Raw genomic sequence first — 24236 nt, 5'->3', positions numbered from 1 at the left:
CTGTTGTAACCCCACCTTTCCGAGCCGTCGAATCTCCACCCTCCTAATGAGCCACTCCAGACGGACACCGTTTCCCCAGCACTAGAATCCGGGCACCCGGCACTTCAGGCCAGAGCCAATTTACACTTCTGCTTTGTGCAAACAAATATGAAACGCCCCATACAGCCCATCAGGTGAGGTGTGCAATGATTTACTGCAAAAGTCTAGTCCTCCCACTCTGGCTGCTCACTTTCATCCTTCTCACCTGCAGAACTGGTATAGGAAGGAAGCAGAGAAATGGGGAGGAGGATGCTTTCCCAAGGGGGGAAATTCTCCCTTGCGCCCTAGGCCATTTCAAGAGCTACATGCCAACTTACCCTCCTCCCCCTTTATACTATATATGGGGGGCTCAAGTGGCATCCAAGCTCTTTCACCCTCTCCACATGGGTCAACTGGACTGCGCAGGACAATTAGTCCTACAGACCCAGAAAAAAATAATCAAAACATATTCCTAGCCAGTGAAGAGAGATGACATGGTGGCATGACCTTCCTCAATATCTTCAGTGGCCCGTCTCTCAGCAGCCAGTGTGACGGACTGAAGCGGCCCAGCCCAAAGATGTACCAGCTCCAAGTCTCTGGTAACGTGCACTTACTGCTATTGCTATACAAAGCACCAGTCCATTGCATTTGCCAGGCTGCCTGCAGAGGTGATGTGAATGCAGGCAAATAGCCATAATGCCTCTAGCCAACCACACAGGGCTGTACACACAGGGAGAATTATTTTCTGAGCCCTACGAGGAGGGCAAGGCATTTCCTTTTCATATGTTTGCTCACCACGCACCATGCTGACGGAACAATCTTAGCACACAGACGGTTAGACGAACCCTATCACCTGAAACTTTACGGGGGGAAATGGTCAGCAAGGGAGGGGAAATAACACTGCACCAAAAAAAATGTTTTCCTTTTGTCCCTCTGCATGGTCTCTGAAGCTGTAACGGTGCCATCTTGCGGTCAAAATACAAAAACCAGCCCTTCAGCCCAATCCCAAGAGGATTTTATACAGTATAGGCTTTATTATGCAACCCTCTCTGGAAAGCACACGTACCAAAAAAGCCATTGGGATACCTAAATTGGTTCAGATACATGAGACTTGTGAGGAATTACACATGCTAACATGATGCATAAAGTAAAACTGTACCAAACTGAATAGTGGAGAGTGTGAACTTTAGAAGAGAACCGTTCATTACAACAGTGCCAAAAATTATGAGCTACTGTATCAAACTTTAGAGTCGAGACAGAGGGTGTTGTATTAAACAAAGCTTCGGCGAGAACAGCGCACAATACCAACAGGGACAAGTTAGTAAAATAAAGTTACCAGTTGGATAATGAGGTTTCAATACCTGGGGATGTTCTGGATATGCACTTTGAACCAGTGCCCGGTGTAGTTACCGATAATCAGTGTCACCATTCATGAACGGCTCCCTTCCCTCCCTGACGCATTATAAATACTGTGAAAAGTAGGAAACAGCCTTCCTGTCCGAGCCTTCACTGGCTGGAAATAGTTTGCTTGCTTTCCCTTAGTTAAAAATAATTATGACCACACCTGATTGTAACGAGCCAGGCCAGGCAGCGGAGCGAGCCGGCTGCCTCGTCCGGGTGCATCTCAACCAGCCGTGAATTTCAGGGGAATCCTCCGTCTGGGCCTGACAAACGCTGCGGTCAGTTTTGTAGATGCAGGAGCCTGCTGCAGCTTGCTGTGAAAGGAGGCATGTTCCACTAAGACCAGGCCTTACTTACGGCAATCAGCCCATCTTAAAACCCACTTCAGTGACATAGGCTCGGAGGGCTCCTTTCATGTCATTACCATCTGTCATTGGAATAGCTGGGTGTTCCCACTGGCTTAAAAATCCCGTCTTCTCCTCCTTAAAAATATTCTAAATAGTTCAACTACCTTCGCCCCTGGGAATTTGGTGATTATCCCTCCTTTTCTCAAGGTAGAAACTGGAAAGTCAAGTTACTTACCTAAGGTCACTCATTCTGTATCTGCCAGAGCCACGAGGAGAGCTCAGATGCTCCCGGAGGCAAAGCCCACAATGACTTTTGACAGCAACACACCTATTAAATGCATGCTGTTGTGCTGTGGTTTTCATGGCATGCATCGCAGCCAATTCAGAGGTGGTCTTGCTTGCACCGGAGTGAGCACTGCAGGAAAAAGGAAACCTGCTGTAAGTGTTTCAGAGAAAAGCCCAGAAAGCTGGTAAGAAATGTTTGTAAAACAAGACAGTGGGAAGTGTTCAAACCCCATCGCTCTCAAGCTGACTTGCCCAAAACTCTCCAGGAAAAACTGAAGAAATAATCTACCCTGTAATGAAGTGGTACAAGGTACTTTTTGCAAGTCGCAGGGAAATGGTAAAACATTGAGCTTGGGGTGAGAGGTTCGCTCCCCATGTGCATCCAACAAGGCCTCCAGCTTAAGTGTGCACCCCAGACACTAACCAGCTCACAATTCTGCCCAGGACCCGGGGCCACTTTTGAAAAGCCAGTCAGCCTCACCAGCTTTTCCTCTCCTGCTTTAACACAGGTTCTGCCGAAAGGAGCATGGGCCCACGTAACACCACTTCAAGGGTCACAGTTTGAAATCCATTCTTTCTTTTTTTTACTATCCTTCTTACTTCCTCTCTCTCTCTTGCAGGGCAGGACAGGAACAAGCAACCACCAATATATTCCGTGATCTTTCAGAACCTTCCCATGTATTTTGGTAAACCAGGATCTGAATCTTCCTGGCTTCTTTCCTCCTTGTTCCAAATAATTGGCTCAATTAAAAAAAAAAGAGACACAGATTGTAAAGGGAAGCTCATCAACAAGGGGCAGTTCCAAGAGGCACCCTAGTTATTTTAAAAGGATGGTAGCAAAGACAGAGTATTTAATTCTCACAGCTGTGGGCTCTCGCATACACTTCAGCACAGAATTACTATACTAAAAAAAAAAAAAGTGGCTAAGGTACAAGTGCTTTATCCCCCCGATGGCAGCAGCAGGAGGTTTACTTGTCCCTGGACAATGCTGCTTCCATAGCATTTCAAAGCATCTACTGTGAAATGTGCATCTTCAATATGAGAAGGCAGTTGCTATGTCAGCTGCAGGAGGGCTGGTGCCAAACTGTATTGTTCCCCATCTGTAACTTGCAGCAGCAGGAAAATGGGGCTGAATGATACAACTGGTTTTAGGTCTTCCACTCCGCTGCTTGGCCCGTGACATTTGAGAGAGATTCTCAGTGTATGAGAAAGGAGTTAACACAGAATGGTTTAAAAAGACATGAAGACTGACTTCACTGCTGCAGCCATTTGCTACGAACTAATTAAGCTACATCTCTCATAACAGATGGGGCTACGCAGAAGCAGATGAGCCAGGAAACACCGGGACCCGACTCTAACCAGGCATTTTGTTCATGCATCAAGACTGAATCTCTTGGCATTGTCCTCTCCCTCCTATAGACCTTACAATTCAGTACAGATCCTTTTCTGCATATGGGCTAACAGCTCGACTTGGCTTGAAAGACTGCAAGTCAGACGCTTTGCCAAGATGGACAAGAGACCTCAGAAAAATACAGTCAGCGCCAGTAATCATTTCAACCGAGTTGCAGTCAGAGATGGAAATCCTCTAGATTCTTTGCATGTGAATCATAGGTTGACATTTGACTGGAAACAGAGCCAGCTATTTTTTTGTTTCTTTTAATTTAAGCTATGAGTAGAAGTGAACAAGGCAGTAAAAAGATCGTTAAAAAAATGGGGAGGAATTGGAGGTAGCGTGGAAAAGAGGTGAGAGGGAGTTGGACCGGGGACACCATAAGCCATAAAGGCAAGACTTGGATATTAATGTCAATGTAAGCCGGTTGTAATCTCTCCACTGAGCAAGTCCAGGGTAAAATCAGAAGCTTCATTGATACACAGTGCAAGCAGGGAAAGAAGCTGCAACTTCAGTGCCACAAAACAAAGCAGGACTGACAATATTATTCACAGGCTCTTTGAAGAGCTGCAAGAAACGCAAACATGGGGAGAAATGAGTAAGAAATTTATTTGGTAGAAGTTAGATCAAAGTAAAATGGCTGCAACTGGCTCTATTTGAGCTCTGCATCTTGACTGCGCAGTTAACTTGAACCCTGTCCACACAGAGGAAACTTTTGCTCATGGTACTAACCCCCATTGGCTGGCCTCCAAAGGATGTGGTTACAGCTCAAGTGAACAGACTCAAGCTGCTAAACACTCTTTAAGCTCAGTTTATTGCAGCCGGGCTGCTCTCACCTGAGTTGGTCTCACCTGAGAGAAGTGAACGATGTATGCTTGAGTTACTGCGGCAGCAATGCAATAGCCATCCAAAATCTGCAGGCTTCTACGGCTGTGTTGAGTACAGGAAGATAAAGTCATTGAACCTGGGCTTTACACCCTGCGCTCGTCATAACCCTGTTCTAGATGCAATTCAAGGTACTGACTCTACCCTCCAAACTCTTAAACACAGCTGGCTCAGTGGGGCCACTGGCCTTATGAGATTGGGGGCAGCACCCTAAGGGTACAAGACTGCTCTATTGGCTCCAAGAAAATAAATCAACTGTTCACACAGACACCATCCCCATTCCTCCAGAGATAACCCAGGACATGCACGAAGGCAGCTGTGGGAGCTGCGGTCGCTAGTGCAGGGGAAAACACCAGTGGATATGATTATGTGCATGTTGATACAGATAAGCCCCTTTCAGAAGTATGAACTTTATGAATGAACTCAAATCCATTCCACTGAGGGGTTGTGGAGGGGGCAAGACCGGTCCCCACCAGAACTATCAAAACGCATCAGTGAGAAATTCCAGTTTCCTCTCTAACTCCCCAGCTGTGGGAGAAGCAGGGAGGGAGAATGGATTTTGGCAGCAGCAGATACTCCACTTTTTCCATACCTCTGGATTGTACCGAACATTCAACCGTCAATTCAGAACTATCTGACAGCGCTCTCATCTGGTACCTGCGGCAACAATGACCACATATACTCAGAGTGAGGCTGCAAAGGAAACGCACCACACCAAATGCATGTTTCATATACATATTTATATATATTTCATGTACAAAGTTACATTCTGAACCCCAAGGATTCAATAATAGAAATAAATACTGAAATAACTACACTGCTATATGAGCTTCCTGCTCACAGAAAAGAAGCCTCAAGTTTTAACAGACAGCAAGTTTAATGCTGTAGTATCCATCTCGGGTTACAGAGGCGAGTAAAATTCAGCGTAAAGTGTCTAACAGACAAAAAACTGCCAAAAAATTACAGACCATAAAATGTTTAAAATAGATTTAAAAGGTTGAGAAATGTGCAACAAAATTAATAAAGGAAACTTAATTCTGTTAGAGGGAAGGAGCGACGTTTAGTGTATAGAAAAGAATGCTTTGAGGTGCAACATAGGTTGTTACAATATGGCATAACCCTGTTAGAAAAACCCATTTAACTTCACCAAGAGCTGTATTTAGTTGACTGTGTCTCATTTTACAGAAGAGGGTCTTTGTAAGACCCCCACCTTGACAGGGTCACTTACAAGAGTGCTAAGTCAGGTTTAATCCTTTGGTAACTTTTATAATACTCACATGGAAATAAATATTCAGTTACACAGCATTTTAAAAAGACACACGTTCTTTAGAACAGTTAGTATAATAAAACAGATTTAACATGTGTTCGTTACTAAGGCAGCCTATGATAAAGTGTCTACACTCTGCCAGCTCTATCTGATCCAATGCAGGAAGACCTTGACAAGAAATGAACAATACAGCAGCTTATATAATTCATTTTACCTTTACCATGCAAACACACTTATCCAGACAAGTAATGTGCTGCATATTTTTTGTGCTCGAAATGTTTTCAAACGATTAACAAGCTGTAACTATCAAGAGCTTCATTCCTATTTATATGATGCTTAAACCACATGAGCGTGATGCATAAACACATTCTTGAGACTTGGGTTTTCAGGAGGATATTGACATCTCGATATATGGTTTCGACGTGCTTTACCCACCCTTCAAAGTGACCCGGAGCAGGGAGTTTATAAATCCCAGTGCACTGTGATGAGAAATACACATCTCCAACACCTACTATCCTTTAGGACGGGGGAGAAAACTTGAAATGAATCGATGCAGGGTAGTGCACGAACCCCTTGTCTATACCCACAGTGGTACTAGAATTATAGCTAGTGTTTTCTTCAAAACCCCTCCGCTACTGGACAGAAACATTTCTGTCTCTGTAAACACCTGCAAGAGCTGGTCCATTGAAGCAACTGGAATGACACAGTGTACCAGATACATTTGGCAAAAGACTAGGTAAGCACTTGCCAGACACGTCTGCTCTATTTGACAGCAGTCAAGCAGTTTAGAGAAACAGCTCACTAATAATTACAAATCAAATACTAGAATAAAGATCCAGGGAACAGAATTGTGCGTTTTGTTTTTTTTTCTTCTGAGACCATGAGTGTGACAAGCCACTGGTGAGTAAAGCTTTGGAGACAGTTTTCAAATGGCCAGTGTGTTAAACTCAAATGGAAAGACAGCAGGAGTAATAAAACTGCACCACTCAGTGATGCATTTTGCACTACCATTACAGTTTAGTCAACATTTTTCTCAGACACCCAATTTCACGAGTTATAACTCAAAAATGTGCTTGAAGTTCAGCATACAAATCTATATATATTTAAAATAAGTTTTTATAACAATGCTTGATTTTATGTACTTGTATCACTTTTTTAAAAAGTTCCCAGGTTTTAGCTTTAAGCCAAAGCAATTTAAGAGTGATTTTTAAAGATGAAAATTGGGAAATTCATTTGTGAACATGCTCTCACCACTTTTGGCATCCTGAAGAGAAAAATACTAGCAAGATATCAGACATTTTTCATAAGGATTTTACTACATAGTTCATGTCCTAAATACATATTTACGCAAGGAACAGCCATGTACAAAATATGCTGCTTAAAAAGTATTTATACATATAAATCTAACCAATAGACCTGAATGGAGTTTTTCTGGCTTATCAAATATGATATGCATTTGAAAAAGCTGCCTAAATATATATTTACACAATAGACCTCAGCTAAATGTGTTCATTTAAAAAAATTAAGAAAATATATAAACACATGTTTGCCTGATAGACCAGAACTGCTCCTATTGCATAAAAATGTTTAGGCAGTTTTAAAAAAAGTGTTTCTAATATTTACTCCTCTGAAACTATTCCAGTCTCTCACTGTCAAGTTGTTCATTTCTCTACTAATCTGTCAGGAACAGTCCCAATCCTTTAGGGGTACATGTAAATATTTGTTTAAAAAGGCTTCCTAAACTTGTACTTCCCAGAGACTAAGTTAAGGGACAAACTGGATAAATATTACACATCTGAAAGAAATAAATATAAAGTTCTGATATCAATGCAGGAGATTCAAAGTAAAAGGAAGACGTATGATCTTACACTCGCACTACAGTGAGTAGAGAGAGTGTCAGCCTTGATTTTAGACTCTCCTGGCTTTTGTCAATTTATTCAGTCTTATAGTGTTATTTCATCTGCTGTGGCAGTCTTCCCTCTAACTAGCAGTAGTTCACTGCCTAAATAGGGGTATGAAAACTAAAACGTACACATTTTGTGCCCAATTACACAGAGCCAAAGTTCTTCTTCAATCTCACTAGGGCCAAACAGATTTCCCTGTGTGTATGTCAATCATTTCTCTAGCTCTAATTGAGGTCTGTAACCTCCACAACTACATAGTGCCTCATGAGTTTGACCAGGCAGAGAAGATTACTCCTGGGGTTTAGGATATATATGGATTCAAGACATGAAGGGGGGAACCCACATCTCCTGCTCATGGATTTTACAACTTATTTCCAATTTTAAAATAATCTCAACATCTAAGAATGTCCTTTGGAAAAAAAAAAATCCAAAAAAAGAGTCACTGAGATGTGACAAGTATCCATGGTAGGAGAATGGAAAAAGCCTGTTGAAGGCAGCAGCTCTTTAATGTTAGAATTCTTCAGCAAACAAAACCTTACATTTTTATTTCAATATCATTCAGTTCTTTACAATCTCCTCTTTCCCCAGGAATCTTGATGAAGATGGCAAACAAAACTGTAGACCACTATAAATGAGATTAGTTGGGTTTGACAAAGAAAGTGAAAGTGTACAGTTATTTTAGCCCTCACTGCACATCTGCCTGGATGAATCGCAACAATTCACCTGACATTAGCTGGGTAATTTTATAATGCCGAGGGAATAACTTTGCTGTTTTACTCAATGTTTCAGAAATCAAGCTGAGCTGTAATGAAGTTTCTCTCAATGGACAGAAGTGAAACTATCAAGAAAGTGAGCCGATTAGATGGTTGTGATCCAGTGAACTGCGTCTGGATTGCTTCCTATGATGCACACGTTCTGGGAACGGAAACGTTCTTGGACTTCATTATACTGACCTAGGTAACACTGGTGCAGTAAAACAGCACAAGCTAATTCCTGTATAGTTAAGGTCTGACAGAATTGCGATATAAAGTTAAACAGCAAAAGAAATGCTCCAACATCGTGGCGTGAAACAGGTTCCACAAAAGTAAAACAAAAAAACATGCAGAATTTTTTTGCGGTCTCCAGCTGCTTCTGAGCGGGCTCACTCGCTGCCATACATGACTTGCCACACTATCAAGTGACTCCTCTCAGCTTTGGCTACAGAAGGTTCAAGTTGTAGAGCCTCTCCGAGGAGTTCAGATTCTCCACCTTCATCACCTGGGGAAACACAGCTTAGATTCAGTTGGAGAACAATGAACGTAAACCATGGCATTAGCACTATACACAGAGAAGGGCTGGAGGGACCCATTCCACGTGATTACATAAGAGGATACATCAAGAAACAGCAGTTGCCATCTACACTCCTCGCTATAACAGAATCAGACTCCTTAACAAACATCTGAAAGGCAATGAATTGAGCTTTCCAATACCAGAGCTGCTTCTTCCAGGGGACAAATCAGTAGAAGCCACTCAAATTGAGGTGTTGGTAGAAGTGGTTGCAGCTGAAATGGATTAAACTATGGTAAATCACCAGGACCAGACAGTAATTGCCTAAGGGTCCTGAAGGACCTCAAGCTCAAAATTACAGACCTATTTATATTAGTATGTAACCTGCTGTTAAAAACAGCCTCCGTGCCAAAGAACTAGTGGGTAAAAGGGCTCCGAGGAAGTGCATGCCAGTGATCCCAACTTCTCTTCCTGGCAAATGGGTAGAAACTATTATAAAAATAGGAATGTCCATTACATGGCTGAGCTGGACTTGCTGGGGAACAGCCAACGTGGCTTCTGTAAAGGCCTCGCCAATCATTATGGAGTGCATCTATAAAACATGTGGATCAGGGTGATCCAGTTGATCAAACAATATCTGGACTTTCAGCAAACTTTTGATAAAGTCCTGCGTGTCTCCCAAGGAGCAGAAGAGATGGTGCCATTTATGAAACAGCAAGGAAGATCTTGGACATGCATGCAAGCCAAACACTGGCAAGAAAGTGCTTGTCTGAAAAGACAAGTGGTAACTGAATGCAAATGCTCATTGCAAAGCGTTAAGGGAACTTGTACAGTAGCTGCAACGCTTAGTCTGCTCTGTGCTCCTGTCCTTGTTATTTGCTCCAACTTCTTCACATTACCTACTCCCTACTCAAATGGCTCTGCTTCCAGCCAAACCTGCATCACTGCTCTTGAGCAGAGATTAACAAGGTCAAAACAAATGGTGATTTTGTTGTATGGATGAGTGGAGGCTGAATCTAGACTGCTTGTGACCTGAACCAGGTCTCTGCAAGAAGACAAGACTAGAGAAGTAGCCCCCTATAGCATCTGACTACAAAATGGAGCCTACCTTGGCAGGCAGTACTAATTAACCCACCCACACAGCACACTGCTCCCAGTTTAGGAGAAAGTCTGTACAGAGCAGCATGCACCGAGAGGGCCCCATCACCCAGAGCTTGCGCTGTTATTATGCTGAAGTTACAGACGCGTTTCAATGCATCCTGGTGTGGGATCAGAGCGAAAGCAGAATAGTTTGAAACAACTGGGCATTTCTAAAGTTAAACTACTTAAGGCAAACTATGACGGAGGAAACCAAATACTGCTTATTTTTAGCTTAAGCCTCAGTCAGACATTCCTGTTTTTTACCAGATAGTGGAAGGTCGGAATTGGTGCGCATCTTCCTGGACTGAGGCATTCTTCTTGTTATCTGAGGTATACCAAGTTGCCGGAAGATGAAGCGGCCTAAATAAGACCCATCCATCATGTGATTAGTTTATCAGCCCCATTTTTTTTTCTCCCCTCGGTGACCTCTAACTTACAGCTCTGAAACTGTAATGTCTTACTCTGATGTGCTGTTATAATCTTGATTAGATGAAAGTGTCGCATGCTGTTGGCTGGGCTGCCACAGATACCCATCTATTAAACTGAGGAAAGAACATGAAGGATTCTAAACTATTACTCAATTCATATATTTCTTTCCCTAAAGCTTTTAATGTTGATAACTCTTTCTTTATAACAGATGCCAGTTCCTTACTGGTTGAATCAGTGCAAGCCAGTTACTGGAAAAAAGACGGGCCAGCAAAAACTTTTGCATGAAAAACAGTATGTGCATTACAGTGGCCATCATAGAGGACATTCCAGTTTTCTGCTACTCTGTCCTCTATTGATACAAAACCAGACGCCTTTATGTCCTCTATTTTTCTCTTCAAGACACAAAGGTGTCTGGTTTCGTATCAATAGGGGACAGAGGACAACCGGACTGTCCTCTATGATGGCCATCCTAATGTGCATCGATCCTAGCACTCTCCTTTACTGACAGATCAGACTGAACGTGGTCATAGAATTTCCTAAAAAGATTTATGGAATATGTAAAAACCCAAAATTATAACAAAGGTAAATTAAGTTAAAGGTACATGTTCTAACAGTGTAAGACAATAAAAAAAAGCCTGCGAGCTAGGAAAACCAGGCTTCATGAACATTTGCATGCTTCTTGGACAAAGCATCTTAACTGAATTTTTTTGGTTTATCCACCTCCTCTTTTCCATGTCCCAGTTCAAAGTCATTACAGAAAACACTTTCCATATACACCCACTCAGGTAGTTACTATCCTCAGCTTACATAAAGGGTTTTATTCCAGAGGTGGCTCTGCTGCAGCAATGGCACAGACTGAAGTATTCATACCTAGAAATTTGTAGTATTGACTGAGTATGTGTGAAGGCTCGATAGTCCAAAGCCTTCCGAATACCAAGATACTCATCTAACGACTTACTTTGTTAGTAACCATGGCTTGTCTGCATTCATTTCACGTAACTGCATTTATCCAGATAAATCCACATACAGGGAGACATTTTCTCTGTCTTTAATATCTGATGTTAGATTTATCTTTTAATAAGAAGCTACAGCAAGTCATTAATCAGATTATAATGTAAAACAACAGAGCCATATACAGAACAAAAACAGTTTGTGAGACCAAGTCTCTTACCCATCCTGAAGTCGATATATCCCTCTCCTCCACTTATCACCAACATAGATTTCAAGGAAGTCTGGCTGAAGGCTTCTTGGCCAGTTTTATCAGCTGATAGTTCAGATCCTCCACTACTCTGTGGACAAGCAACCTGACCTGCATTTAAAAGAAACCCCAAAAAACAACCCCCCCCGAAATAAATAAAAAATTGTTTTATTCAACACCTTACAAATGAGGGGCCCTCATAAAAAGAGTTGATGAGATACCAACACCGCAATAGTCTGAAGGAAAAAAAAAAAGGCTAATAATGCTTGTCCATAAAAATGCGTTAAAAATTGATCTGTCTGTAGGAAACTAAGAAACCATGAGCTTGACAAGACAGTTAGTGGAAACTAAACAGGTGACTTAATTTCTGAATGAAGCAACTAGATGACCAGGGTTTGCTGTCCTCACTTATCACATAACAGCGCAGACATGCAAACCAGTTACGGCAGATCAGCAGTGCAATTGTTTTGTCTGCCGATACCCTAAAGAATATAGCACGTTCAGTTTGATTACTTCACCGCATTTGAAACCAAGCATGTTCAAAAGAGCATCTTTAGCACTAAGAAAATAATCCAGCTCTTGCTTTCCTCAGGGCAATGCAGCTGTGCACACACGCGCGCGCGCGCACACACACGTACACACTCACTTGGTGGACACACCTGGTATTCCAGGATCTAAAAATATTTATATTGCTTTTCAAACCAAGATTCTCTTTCAGTGGAGTTGCACTCTATCATAAGTGCTTCATTCATATCAAACACAGTAGCCCTTTCACATCAACGACTTGGAGAACCGAAGCCAAGTTTTTTAAATTATAGTTGTATTAGTCCATTTGCATCTCACCACCTTTTTTTAAATAACCATATGTTCCACTGCTCCCTTCACCACTGCACTACAACTTCCCAGGAACAAACAAGGCAATTCTGAGGCCATTCTGGTGCCATTGTCGGGGGTGGGGTGGGGGGGTGGGTGGTAGTATCTAGTTTGAGAAGCAGAACTCTAAACGTGGGATTTCTCATACTTGTTCCTTTGTGGAGCTGCCAAGGAGGGAACCAAGACTGGGGGAAGCTCAATTCAAGAACAAGTGCACAACGCTTACCAGGTACTGCAACAAAAAACTTAACGGCATCACGGTGCCCATGGAAGCAAAGCTGTGCATGTGCCATGGAACAATATGGTATGAATGTCCCAGGAGTCACTTTGTCACTGTTTTCATCACCGTATACACGTATCACACTCCCAGGACGGTTTCCAGAACCTGATGTGGTTTTATTAGCTGTAAAAGAAGAAAGAACAAAAGTATTTTCTACTTGAAGATGCAGGCTGCAGGAGTGGTTATTTGTTAGGAAACCTTATGGTACCATCTAAAAGCTAAAGCCAACTCAGATAAAATGAAACAGAAGGGCAGCAATGCCAATTCAAGACAGAGCTGGAAAGAAAAATAAAAAGACTGCATGCTTAGTTATTTGGAGTACATCAGAAGATGGAGGAGGATTCTTATTAGTCTAGCATAACTGCCAAGATTTACTTTTCTAAAAAGTACTTTCAATTGACAAACAAATTAAATACCACTTAGTGACATCTCAATGAATCAAATCCTAAAAGAATCCATGGGGGTAATTCCAATTAAATGTTATAAAAGTTTTCTTTAGCAACTGTGATCACAGGGCATCTCAAGCTGACAAAACCCCACTAAAACCAGCCAGATTGGGCACAAAGGAGCTATCCAATCATAATTCTGCATCTAGTATTTCCTGAGATGTTTTAAAACTCCATTAAGAGAAAAAATGCTTCAAACTCATGCTAGACACACAAGCCATCTCCATTCCAAAGACTATCAGAGGAGTGAAAGAAATGGTGATTTGTAACAAGAGAGTAAATGATGTGGATTAATGACAAAGTTATGAGGCAGGATATCAACACATTGTCTGGAAGAAAAAAGTCTGTATGAAAGTTCAGCTGCAACACAGGATGATATACTAAACTGCTGAGCAGATTTGTGGCCATTTAGCAAACATAAAACTGCTGCAATGCAGTAACTGCAAGTAGAAAAACATTTAGGAACATACAAAGGGTAAAACTATAGGAGTGGGAAACAGCCTCAAAGTGGCTATTAGAAGCCTGAGAATAGATTTTTGTTCAGGATCTGCACTTACCCCTCAGCCCCAGTAAACGTCCCTGGTGGAGGATTACAGCTAAAGTGAGAAAGGAGGAAAGGGGAAATAGATAGGTATGACAGTAGAGAAGGATTAATGAGAACCCACCACTCTCATATTTTGATATTTGATAAGACTGAGCTTTCAAGTTTAGCTCCTAACTAATTACAGAAGATTCCAACGTAATAAAGAGCAGCAACTTGTTATAAAGGTTTCACTATAAATGGATAAGCATTTCAATGTGCCGCTTTCAATGCGATTCTTTTCTTTGTCACTCTACAGTTAAATGGGATCAGTTTCCCCTTTCTCTCTTTCCATAAAGGGACACCATCAAAACTGAGAGGCAAAACAATGTTTTAAAGTGTCCTCATAATCCTAAATCCACCTGCTCTAGAAAGTGATAGCACACTCTAGTGAAGATGCTCAGTTGATCAATCTGCCAACAGACCAGGGCAGCGACTTCACAGCTGAGCATGCACACTAGTTACGTGTCCTTGTAATCGTGAACTTTTGCAGCGGTACTGACATTTATTGAACTCTGCCTACTCACAAGTACCAAGGAAGACAAGAAGGTAACGGTGCCCATGAACAAGAACATTAGAGGGCTAAAATTAAGCCTCCCAGTTTTGACAGGGCCCCTTTCCTTCGTGTTCACGATATTCAAAAAGGATCAACTCCACTGAAGTCTAAAAAATTTGATTTTGTTGCAAGCCAAAAACAACTCTAATTTTTGGGATGCGATTTAGCCATGTGAAGCCCACGACCACCGGAAGCTTGTTTTTCAACCTACACCCCTGGTTTTCCCCAGTACATTTGTGCAATGCAAAAAACAAACACTTATTTAATGGATGATCAATGTAATGGGACAGTGAGAGAAACGATGCATGTGCTGTTCAACAAAGCAGTTACAACACAACAATTTTTGCTGACATACAGAAGCTTCTCTCTCGAGATTGTTGCAACACTACATTTTAACACCACAACTAAACACTAGCAGTTGTCATCTTTACTTTTCTAAAGGCTCTATTTCGGTGTTTTCTGTAAGAAAAAGCCCCCGATACTGGCTACAGGCCTAAAATCTTATCTACTGGATGGTCTCTGTCAAAACTTTAGATGGGGGAACTAAGGCTTTTAAGACTGAAAGGGAGTCATTCATAGTACTTAAGACTCGCTTGGTGCTTGAATGGATGGGGATGGGTTTCTTCCCAGTTCAACTGTCCTTTATAATTGACACTGGCTCTTCCTAGAAAGCACTTATTTTATTTCCAAATACCTACCGTATATGACAAGAATTCAAATCAGCAGCAGATGCATGTTTTTTTTCTAGCACAGACAGACACCCTCAATGTCCAGTGATTGGGCTTTACTTAGAAGCTAAATCACTCCATTTGAAAAAAGTGGTTACAGCTGCTACATCTTGTCAACCTTTTTTAAAAACAGCTCAACAACGCTACTTCTCACATTGGTCACATCTAAGGAAAGAGGCACTACCAACTGTGCAAGGGATTCTGGAGACACCCAGGTTGTTTTTGCTGGAGTTGCTACAGCACTTACTTGACCACAGCAATTTTTAAGCATGAATTGAGTGCTTGTGTGAAGTGCCTTGTCATGACTGGAGAACAAATCCCTTCATTTATTTATGGACAATGGCACCACCACCACCACCACCACCATCCCTGCTCCTTTGAAGGGTTCAAAGTCTCCATGTCCAGTTAGTCCACAGCTTCTCTGCTCAGAGTCCAGATACAAGTGCCTTTTGTCATGGAGTGTGTTGTACAGACAGCTGTCTGCCAAGAAATAAGATCCTACATTTAAGGAAAGCTAAGTGTCCCTCAGATACTAACCTGAGGCAGATTCAGCCCCAAGGTGAAATTCTCCGTATCCATACCAAATTATCAAATGTTATCTCCTATTTTATTCTTACAACTACAGTGTAGCTGCTCAGTGCTTTTGAAAATACAGGAAGGGCCATTCATTTACATTTTACTTACTTTCTGTTAATGGAATGGAGATGATGACACCATTTCCTGTCCCCACCCATAAACGATTACAAGACACCATAAGAGCTGTGATTCTCACAAAGGAGAACCCCAGTTTTCCAGTACCTAAAAACAAGCAAATGTTTTCATTAAAGGTGTTAAGCAGCAATCATCACTGTATATTTACAGAGCTGAGTGTACCTTATAATGTCTATACCTGTGCAAGGTAGTGAATATCTTGTCCAGAACAGAAGCACACAAATAAAGCATCCAGTATCATGCTGAATTTGGAAAGAGATGGCACAAAGCCAAATTCACTCTTCCCAGATTTAAGTTCTTGGATTGGTAAGGAATAAAAAAAAACTTGGTACTGGTGGATAGATATATCCGAAAAGGTGTTTCAATTTCTTGCTATTGACATTACAGGAAAATACTTTGGAGCTTATAATGTAGGAGGCAACAATCTAAAAAATTAAATTTTAAAGCTGTTATAACTGTGGCTATGTGGAAAAACGTGATGGCAAAAATCAGATACTTAGTTTCACAGTGATAAAATATTTTTAAGTCTGCTCTCAATCGGAACCCCTACAGTTTCCTTCTACATATGCAGGTTGAAAAACTGAGGCTTAAGTCCACTAAGAGCTGAACTGGAACAAGAAAAATTCAGTGGCCCCACCCCTGCCATCTTCCTAAATAGTTCTGAATGCCTAGAAGATATCTACAGTTAAGAGCAGAAGACTGAACCAAAAAAATTACTAGTTTTTGACAACACTGTTATAGGGGCTGCTTGATTTGTGACTATGGAATCACGTGTGTTGGGGGAGGTCAGTCCAAATCAGGTAAGTTTTGGTGACCACTTTTCATTCTCTTTGTTGGCTAATAGGACCTTTTGCTCCATGACAGGTAAAGAGAAAAGCAAATGGGCAATAGGTAGGAAGTGTTATTATACTCAGTAACTTACCTAGCATTTTGCTTACATAGGGTTCAATGTCCACATCCTGCAGATGCTGATACGTGTGTGCATGATAGAGCCGGAGCGTGGAATCCAAGCGAATTGATACCCATACCCCATCACCCACCCATGCCAGCTGTCTCACTTGGCTCTCTTTCCTTGGATGTGCATCAAACGATTTCTAGGGAAGATATTTAGAATTAAATTTGTAGTGGCAAAGGCAAGAGCTTTCATCTCAAGTCACTTTAGATACTACAGATAAAATGTTTTAAGCAAAAATTTGGTCAAGATTCTTAAAAACAGTCCTAGCAATTGTAGGTGCCGAACAAAGCCTTAAAGATTTTCCCCACAAGAAGCATTGAGCTCTAGAAAGTCAGGTCCTTTTAATGCGTCTCAAATATGATCACTAGTCTTTTGGGGGAATTTTGGCTGTTTTCCTTCTTTGTAGCGTGCTATGTACAAGGACAATCTAGACCCAACAGCTTACACATCAGGGTAACTAACACTGAAGTCTCCTGTCAACAGAAAGAGAATGCCCTCCTTAATAGTACATTAAAAACTAAAATAAAAAAAAAAACAACTCCTAGAAATAGGACCATGCAAAGCTGAATTGTATGAGGCAGCCAATGGATGGGAAGAGAATAAAGTCCAGTGCATCGAGAGCTCCCTGATACCATGATACATACAGTTAGTTATCAGACGCTATTCTCTGGTCCTGGTTAGGAAGGCAGTGGTACAAAACACAGGTTGATAAACAGAGATGGGACAAGTTTTACTGTCAAAGATGATTTTAAAGCATAGTGAAGGGAAAGTATCCTTTCACTTGTAAGGACATGCCCCCCAAAGGCATTAATTTGCTAAAAAATAGTCCGTTTCGATACATGAAAAAGCAGCTTTCTGTCTTATGGATTTAAGGCAGTAAGTGGCTGTGTGCACATGCCACAAAGACAATGGCAACACTCAATTATTTCAAGTGAAACACCAGTAAAACTTGCCTCTATTTTCATGGCCTTTGGTTGAACAACATAAATTTTGTTTCGGTAACCACACCAGACTTTGTCGTGTACCACAGTCATGCATCGGATAGAGTGATGAGGTCGACCCAGGTCCAGGAGGTGATAATTTGTCAAGTCCCACTGACCATCTTGAAAATAAGAAAAGGAACAATCCAGTGTTTAAATTAATCTGTGTGCACAACTGCTTTAACACACTGGTACATTTCTTGTTTTAGAATAATCTTATTTCGATTCCATTATGATATACACATTTTCAAAAAGTTATTTCAAATTCCAGCTGCTTTTTTCACTAAGTAACAAATGATTAGTTTCTAAAGAACTAAGTGCGATTATTTTGTTCTTACAGCATCTGCAAGCACAGTGGCTCATTAACACCCAAACATTTAGAAATCCACCAGTAGATGTATACTGCTAAATGCATTCCTTAGACAGACATATAGGTGCAATGAGCAATTATCTGTATGTAACACTGGACAGCAACTGTTTTACTAAGCATGGGAAAAAACAGACCCGTGTGCTGAAGTTTCTTTCTACGCTTTCCTCATTAAGACACAAAACCTTTAATAGCCACCTGCTAGGATTTCCAGTTACCATGGAAAAAGTTTGCCAAGGCTACACTTGGTAAATGAAACTGGCAATACAATTTGACACAGTACTTGAAACATTAAAACGCCTGTAAATGCTTGTTGTAGAAAAGGTCAGTTAACACAGATAATAAGTGCATACATCTTTTTCTTTGTTTTTTTAAATAAAACATTTTGTAATTGTACATTTACTAAGTTGTTACAAAGCACATCTGCACATCCACAGCTTCAAAATCTTATGCCAAGACACTTACCAACTCCTCTGTGAAATATTGCTAACGTTCCGTCAGCTAGTGCAACTAATACTATTCCTTTAACATGTCTGGGAAAAGACAGAAAATGAGGTAGATAGATACGTCACTAAGCTTATTCACAGTGAATGTAAAAGCATTCTAAAAACAGGATGCATTTTACAGTAAATATACAATTTAGAGTTTAGCATAATTTGATCAATTTACATTCACACATTTTTTTTTCCAGGGTCTAGTTCATTAAATGGAAGGGCTGCCATGGAGAAATTGAAAAGAAAGCTGAGACGGCAACAACTACTACAAAGCCTGCAGTAAGCGTCTCAAGGAAAATTCTAGTTTGTGTAACTTTTTCTTAATATGTGAACCTCAAAAATGAGCCTCGTAGCTGGTATACATTACGTCCTTCTTGCTCTTCTTGCTTCTCCCAGTGCTGACACTGCCACCCTCCTTCACCCCTGCCCATCATTTTCCCCGAGATTAATTTATGAATATTAGCATCCCAACACACACACACACACACACACAGAGTAGAAATTGAATTAAACTACACAGTAATTATTCTTAGAAAGGTTCACTTTTAAAGATTGAGAAAAGACTCTTACAGATCAACTTACACAATACTGAGAATAGAATCTTTAAGTTTAATGGCATGAACACATTTCCTCCACTGGGCCACTGAAGAATGAACATACAAGCTGCAAGGACATAATTGGGATGAATTAAACAAGAATACTGCCAAAACCATGGTAATGTCTAATAAAAAGTATCAATTTTAGCCAATGTAAAACTACAATTAAATCTATGGGGCAGGAAAGCAAGTTTCCCTCTCACACTGAGAACTACAGAACAGGTGATGGCTGAACTACATTGTCCGAGTAAAATGTTAGCCGGCTACCCAACGTATCATCTGAGTTGATAGCCAAACAGTTTGAAATTAAGGCACTAAGGTTTTTTTGTTTTTTGAAGTGACACATGGTTTTAAATGCATCGGAATCCCTAGACTGTATTATGGATCATTCAATGTAGAACATCTTCCCACACACAAGAGAGACAACTTTGTCTACCTCTGATTTTGCAAAATTAAAATATATTCATTAACAGAACTACAAGGCACCCAATACATTAAAATGATGCCCTGTGGGTATCTGTAGATGCAAGGGAGGTTGCACCAATTACAGCATGTCGGAGCAGAATCGATTCATTGAATCAATTAATCAAGACTGCTGGAATGTGATAATTAGCGTGCTCTAGCAGCCTCCACGCCTTGTGTATCAGCAACTCCATGCATCAAAACAGTGGTGAAAACGCTTTAACTAAAGCTCATTTGGCAAGCACAGCAATGCTGATACACAAGATGTTGCGGGCGCTTTGATTAGAGTCGAGAGCTGCTGCAATTAAAGTGCCCACCTTGGTACACATGTAAAAACACCCTACAGTGCTGAAACACAGCACAGAATGTGGAGGCTTTGCTGTACCTTACACCTCCAAATTTTCTTTCTTTTGAGGATTTCTCCCACTTTGTGTTTACTCTTTGGCCTTTAAGTTGATAAACTGTCTCAACAGGCAAGTTTAAAGTGACTCCTCATCTTCCAACTTGAATAGCTACAAATCAGCATCGTCTTACCATCCATTCTGTGCTCCCAGCCACATTGTGGGTAAGAGGCTGCTCATTTTCTGTGCTTCCTCTCTCACCAAATCCTGTTCATTTGGCAACACTGCTACATCTTTATACAGGTCTGACTCACTACTGAGAAAAAAAACAAAGAAAAATGGCAAAAGCAGTCTGAACATATGCACAGAATACTCAGGAGTATAACCTGGGCAATCAATTCAAAGCTAGTCAACACTCAATGACATAAAACAAAACAGAAGGAAAGCGAGACTTGTACTAAACGCACCAACTGTTCAGGTGAAGCCGAGTCATTTCCAGACAGATGCATAGATTGCATAGTGATACTAAGATAAACTTTTATAGTATAATCAGCATATTCCTGTAGCAACACAGCAAAGTCATTGCAACTTCAACCCTGTTTCATTCAGGATTAAAGTTTTAACAATTTAGCCTTTCTGCCAACGTGACACTTATAGCCTAACAGCTCCCCGCTGCCTTTTAGAGTTACATTTGTCCATAGCCCCAACGGGCATTCCTTCATGTAAATGTTTACATGGGATTTATATTAAGGTTGCATTTAATGTTACCATTTCCTCATATACATACAGTGGCTTACAGTAAGAGATGCAGCAGCTGAGAGGAACATTTGAAGGGGTTGAAGAATTCCAAGAGTTTTATATTTGATTAGATTAAACCAATGGGGAGTTCTTAGGAACTACATTCATGCTTTTGTGCTAACTACAGTGAGCCGGACTGAAAAAGCAGCAGCATATCTGAAGAGCCAATTGATCTGAGTAAAATTAGAGAAAGACTGCTTCGCTTGGACAGAAGTGCGTGACCTTAACCTGTTCTGGTATGGCTCAGCAAAAACTTCACCAGGATTGTTCAGCAAAATGGTGAAGTCAAAAGAATGAGCAGTTAAACAATCAATGGATATGCTGTCTTTTGGAAGCACCAGACACAAGACTCAATGAATTGACCTGGACACTGCTCTTCATCTCACTGGAGGTCACGTTGTAAGCATGATCGTACAAAACATTCTACTTATGTATCATAAAAAAGAAATGACCTGCACTGAAACCTAAAAGACACCCTGCTGTTATGAATGGTTTTACAGGTTAGGGCTTCACAGTACTTAGGTGTAAAATTTCACAACAGGTTTACCGTACCCTATGAGTACTCGTACACGTGACGAAAATTGGTCGTTTTTACGGTTTGACTGCGTCACACTGCACACGTGCAGGGTTTGGGGGTTTTTTTTTACAATTTAAATGAGTTTACTATGTTGCACACCAAACCACATCCGCATGAAGTTTAGTTTGCAATGTAGCTATTTGTAACATTGCAGCCTTTGACAGCTCGCCCTCCCACCGTGGGAACCCTCCCACCGAAGGCAGAAGCAGTGAGGGGCCCAATCCCCCCCCCCCGAGCCTGCCTGCATCTTCTTTGGCCAGTGGGCAAGCTGCTGGTAGACTGAGAGGCCCCTGGTCCTTCCTTCTGTGGTGGCAGCAACCCCTGTGGCCACCTGGGTGGGTGCGGCCCCAGCTCAGGCTCAGGGAACAGATCAATTGGACTGGGTGCTGCCTGTGAGCTCGGGCAGTACCCACCCACTAGCCGCCAGCCTGGGTGGGTGAGGGGTGCCACCGCCATGGAGGGAAAGTCCAGGGCCCCTTGCAGCTCAGGGGCTGCTAGCAACTCACTCCCTGGCCACAGATGAGGTGAGCAGGCTCCTTGGAAAGAAAAAAGGCCCCTCGCCACTTTTTTTTTTTTTCCACGCCCCCCCGCCTCAGCAGAGCCCGCCCACAAGAGCTGCGGCTGGGCTGTGCAGCTTTTGGAGGCAGGGCCCAGTCCTTCCCTCTGCAGTGGTAGCACCCCCCCCCAGGCGGGTGCAGCTCCAGTTTGCAGGCAGCACCTGCCAGATCCAACTTCTTCCTGAGCCTGAGTGCTAGAAGCCTGCCAGGCATTGCTCTCCATGTGGGCTCGGGTAAGAGCTGGATCCAGTGGGTGCTGCCTGCAAGTTGGGGTAGCACTTGCACAGCTAGCACCCCACCCAGGCAGCCCCGGGTGGCACCGCCACTGCGGAGGGAAGAATCGCAGCTCTAGGGCTCCACTGCCCAGCAGCAGCTCACATGGGCAGGCTCCGCTGAGGGGGGTGGAAAAAAAGCAGCGAGGGGCCCGATCCGTTTCCCCCCTCCATCCCCACGGAGCCTGCCCACCTCTCCCACGGCTCGGGGGGCGAGCTGCTAGTGGGCCCTGAGCTGTGGGGGTCCCTGAATGTTCCCTCCATGGCAGTAGCACCCCCCAGGTGGCACCTGCCCACTAGCAGTCCACCCGCCTGGCCCCGGGTGGGGGGGTACCACCACAGAGGGAAAGACTGCCTCCCTCCCCACCAGCTCAGAGTCCGCTTATCCTGCCAGCAGCTTGCCCCCCCCCAGCCATGGGAGACATGGGCAGGCTCTGTGAAAATAAATAAAGGGTCAGGCCTTTCACTGAAACAGTGACAGAAGCCCCTAAATTGAAGTGGTGGGTTTTTAATTGTCACAATTAAAAACCCACTATGTTTCAATTTAGGTGACTAAACTCCCATCACATGTACAACCGGCCTAAAATAGAATGTAAGCTTCTACGCATTTTGGTGGGGTGAACATTGATGAGGTACCTAGGTGGGTATGCTGGAGAACCCTCTGCTGTATTCTGCACACCCAAAGGATCTGTAAAAACATGCTCTGTGTAAACTCCAGGTTGGGAAACATCAGCTACATCTTCTCCTGTCCCAGCATTGACTTCCGTTGCCTCTGTTGCCTCTTCTGCTGTTGGGACATTCTCATCCACCACACCACTTTCAGCTGAAGCTTCTGTGAAATAAGTATTTCAGTTAAAGATTAATTTGAAAGCTACCATGCATATAACAATGCAATGTGAAATTAACTTGTGCAAACATTAGTTCTTGAAATCTGGCTACGATACGACAGTTAAACACTTGTGGAAAGACCTAAGCATCTTTAAGAACCAGACGTGGTGTAGATCTCTACTTTACATCTCATCTAAAGGACTGTACCATCAAGACAACGTTACTGTGTTAGGGTGTCAATATGCGTTGGATGGAAATACCGTCTCAATAAGCTAGCCATTGCCATTTTTGATACCGCCAACACAATCATGGGAGGTCTGTCATGTAGGTACTTACCAGGTTCACCAGTGAAATTAGACTGATCCAAAAAAACCCAAAACGCAATACTGAAAGGACATGAGTGTACGCTGTTTCGATAAGTAAAGTTCTACGTGCTAGCTTGTTAGTAATTTTAGACTGCCAGACATCAAAGAAAGGAGCAGAAATTCAGAGAATCCTAAAGGCTTCTGTAAGTGAACAGATTCTCACCTAAAATCTGGATTAAAGTGTGCAGCTGATTAACACAGCTTCTACACTAGCCAGACTACTCTAGTCTGGGGTGAGGGAGGATACCACTCATGTCAAATGTTTAACTTAAGCCTCTAGCCACAATTTTTTCTGAAGAACACTTGCAAGATAAAGTTCTCATCTGTACCAGAATTTACAAGGAATGAGTCTCCGGAGATCCATACCCATTTAAAATCCTTTTATGATGTTTGCAACTGCATGAGATTATCCTAGTCACAAACCATTCTCAGGGAGACACGGTAAACCAAAGTAGTGCATTCAAGGAGCTAATTTTCTACTGAACTCCAGCTTCTGCAGCTTCCATTTCTCAATGATTCCTAATGGGAGTTTATCATCCTAAGTGAATGATGAATATTTTCATACCTGGCTGTTTATCTGTTGCAGATGAGGCACCATTAGCATCATGAGCTAGAGGCAGGGCAGTTATGCCCTCTGCAGTACAACCAACCACTGTGATTCCACCTAACAGACTATCTGTTTCTGCAGAGCTGTTGCTGGTCATACTCCCACACAAAGAGGACTTGTCCACTTGACTGGAATCTGCTTCTTGTGAGCCCTCTTCCCCTGCAGGATAATCTGTTTCCCTAGCCCCTGTAAGACAGATGAAGCTGCATGTAGTTTCTGGGATGTAAAAACACAGTCATTGCTTTATCTTTGAAAACAAGTGGAAAGATTTGTAGTCTACAAATGCCCAAGAGACACAGAAGTGCAGCACACCAAAAAGTTTATTCTGACATA

At 42.1% G+C, this 24236-nt stretch overlaps 1 protein-coding gene across 8 annotated transcripts in view; it reads right to left on the bottom strand.

Annotated features, from left to right (window-relative positions):
- Nucleotides 1-5047: 5047 nt before the first annotated feature.
- Nucleotides 5048-24236, bottom strand: part of SPAG9 (sperm associated antigen 9) — a 104736-nt gene continuing 85547 nt past the window's right edge. For 3 of the 8 annotated variants that reach the window (XM_019542464.1, XM_019542467.1, XM_019542470.1), the window contains 12 exons: nt 23862-24089; nt 22740-22935; nt 20093-20215; nt 19083-19163; nt 18472-18539; nt 17613-17761; nt 16627-16798; nt 15678-15791; nt 13687-13725; nt 12630-12806; nt 11504-11641; nt 5048-8754 (listed from right to left, as the gene is read on the bottom strand). In XM_019542464.1, coding sequence (XP_019398009.1) covers nt 8639-8754; nt 11504-11641; nt 12630-12806; nt 13687-13725; nt 15678-15791; nt 16627-16798; nt 17613-17761; nt 18472-18539; nt 19083-19163; nt 20093-20215; nt 22740-22935; nt 23862-24089 — 1601 coding nt within the window. In that variant the 3' untranslated portion in view covers nt 5048-8638. The remainder of the gene's footprint in view (nt 8755-11503; nt 11642-12629; nt 12807-13686; nt 13726-15677; nt 15792-16626; nt 16799-17612; nt 17762-18471; nt 18540-19082; nt 19164-20092; nt 20216-22739; nt 22936-23861; nt 24090-24236) is intronic. The other 5 variants (XM_019542468.1, XM_019542469.1, XM_019542472.1 and 2 more) reach the window with 2 other exon arrangements.

This window comes from Crocodylus porosus, unplaced genomic scaffold, assembly GCF_001723895.1.
Source record: "Crocodylus porosus isolate Cpor-Errol unplaced genomic scaffold, CroPor_comp1, whole genome shotgun sequence".
NCBI lineage: Eukaryota > Metazoa > Chordata > Crocodylia > Crocodylidae > Crocodylus > Crocodylus porosus.
The sequence above is the reverse complement of the archived record's forward strand: the minus strand, read 5'-3'. Positions and strand labels throughout refer to the sequence as shown.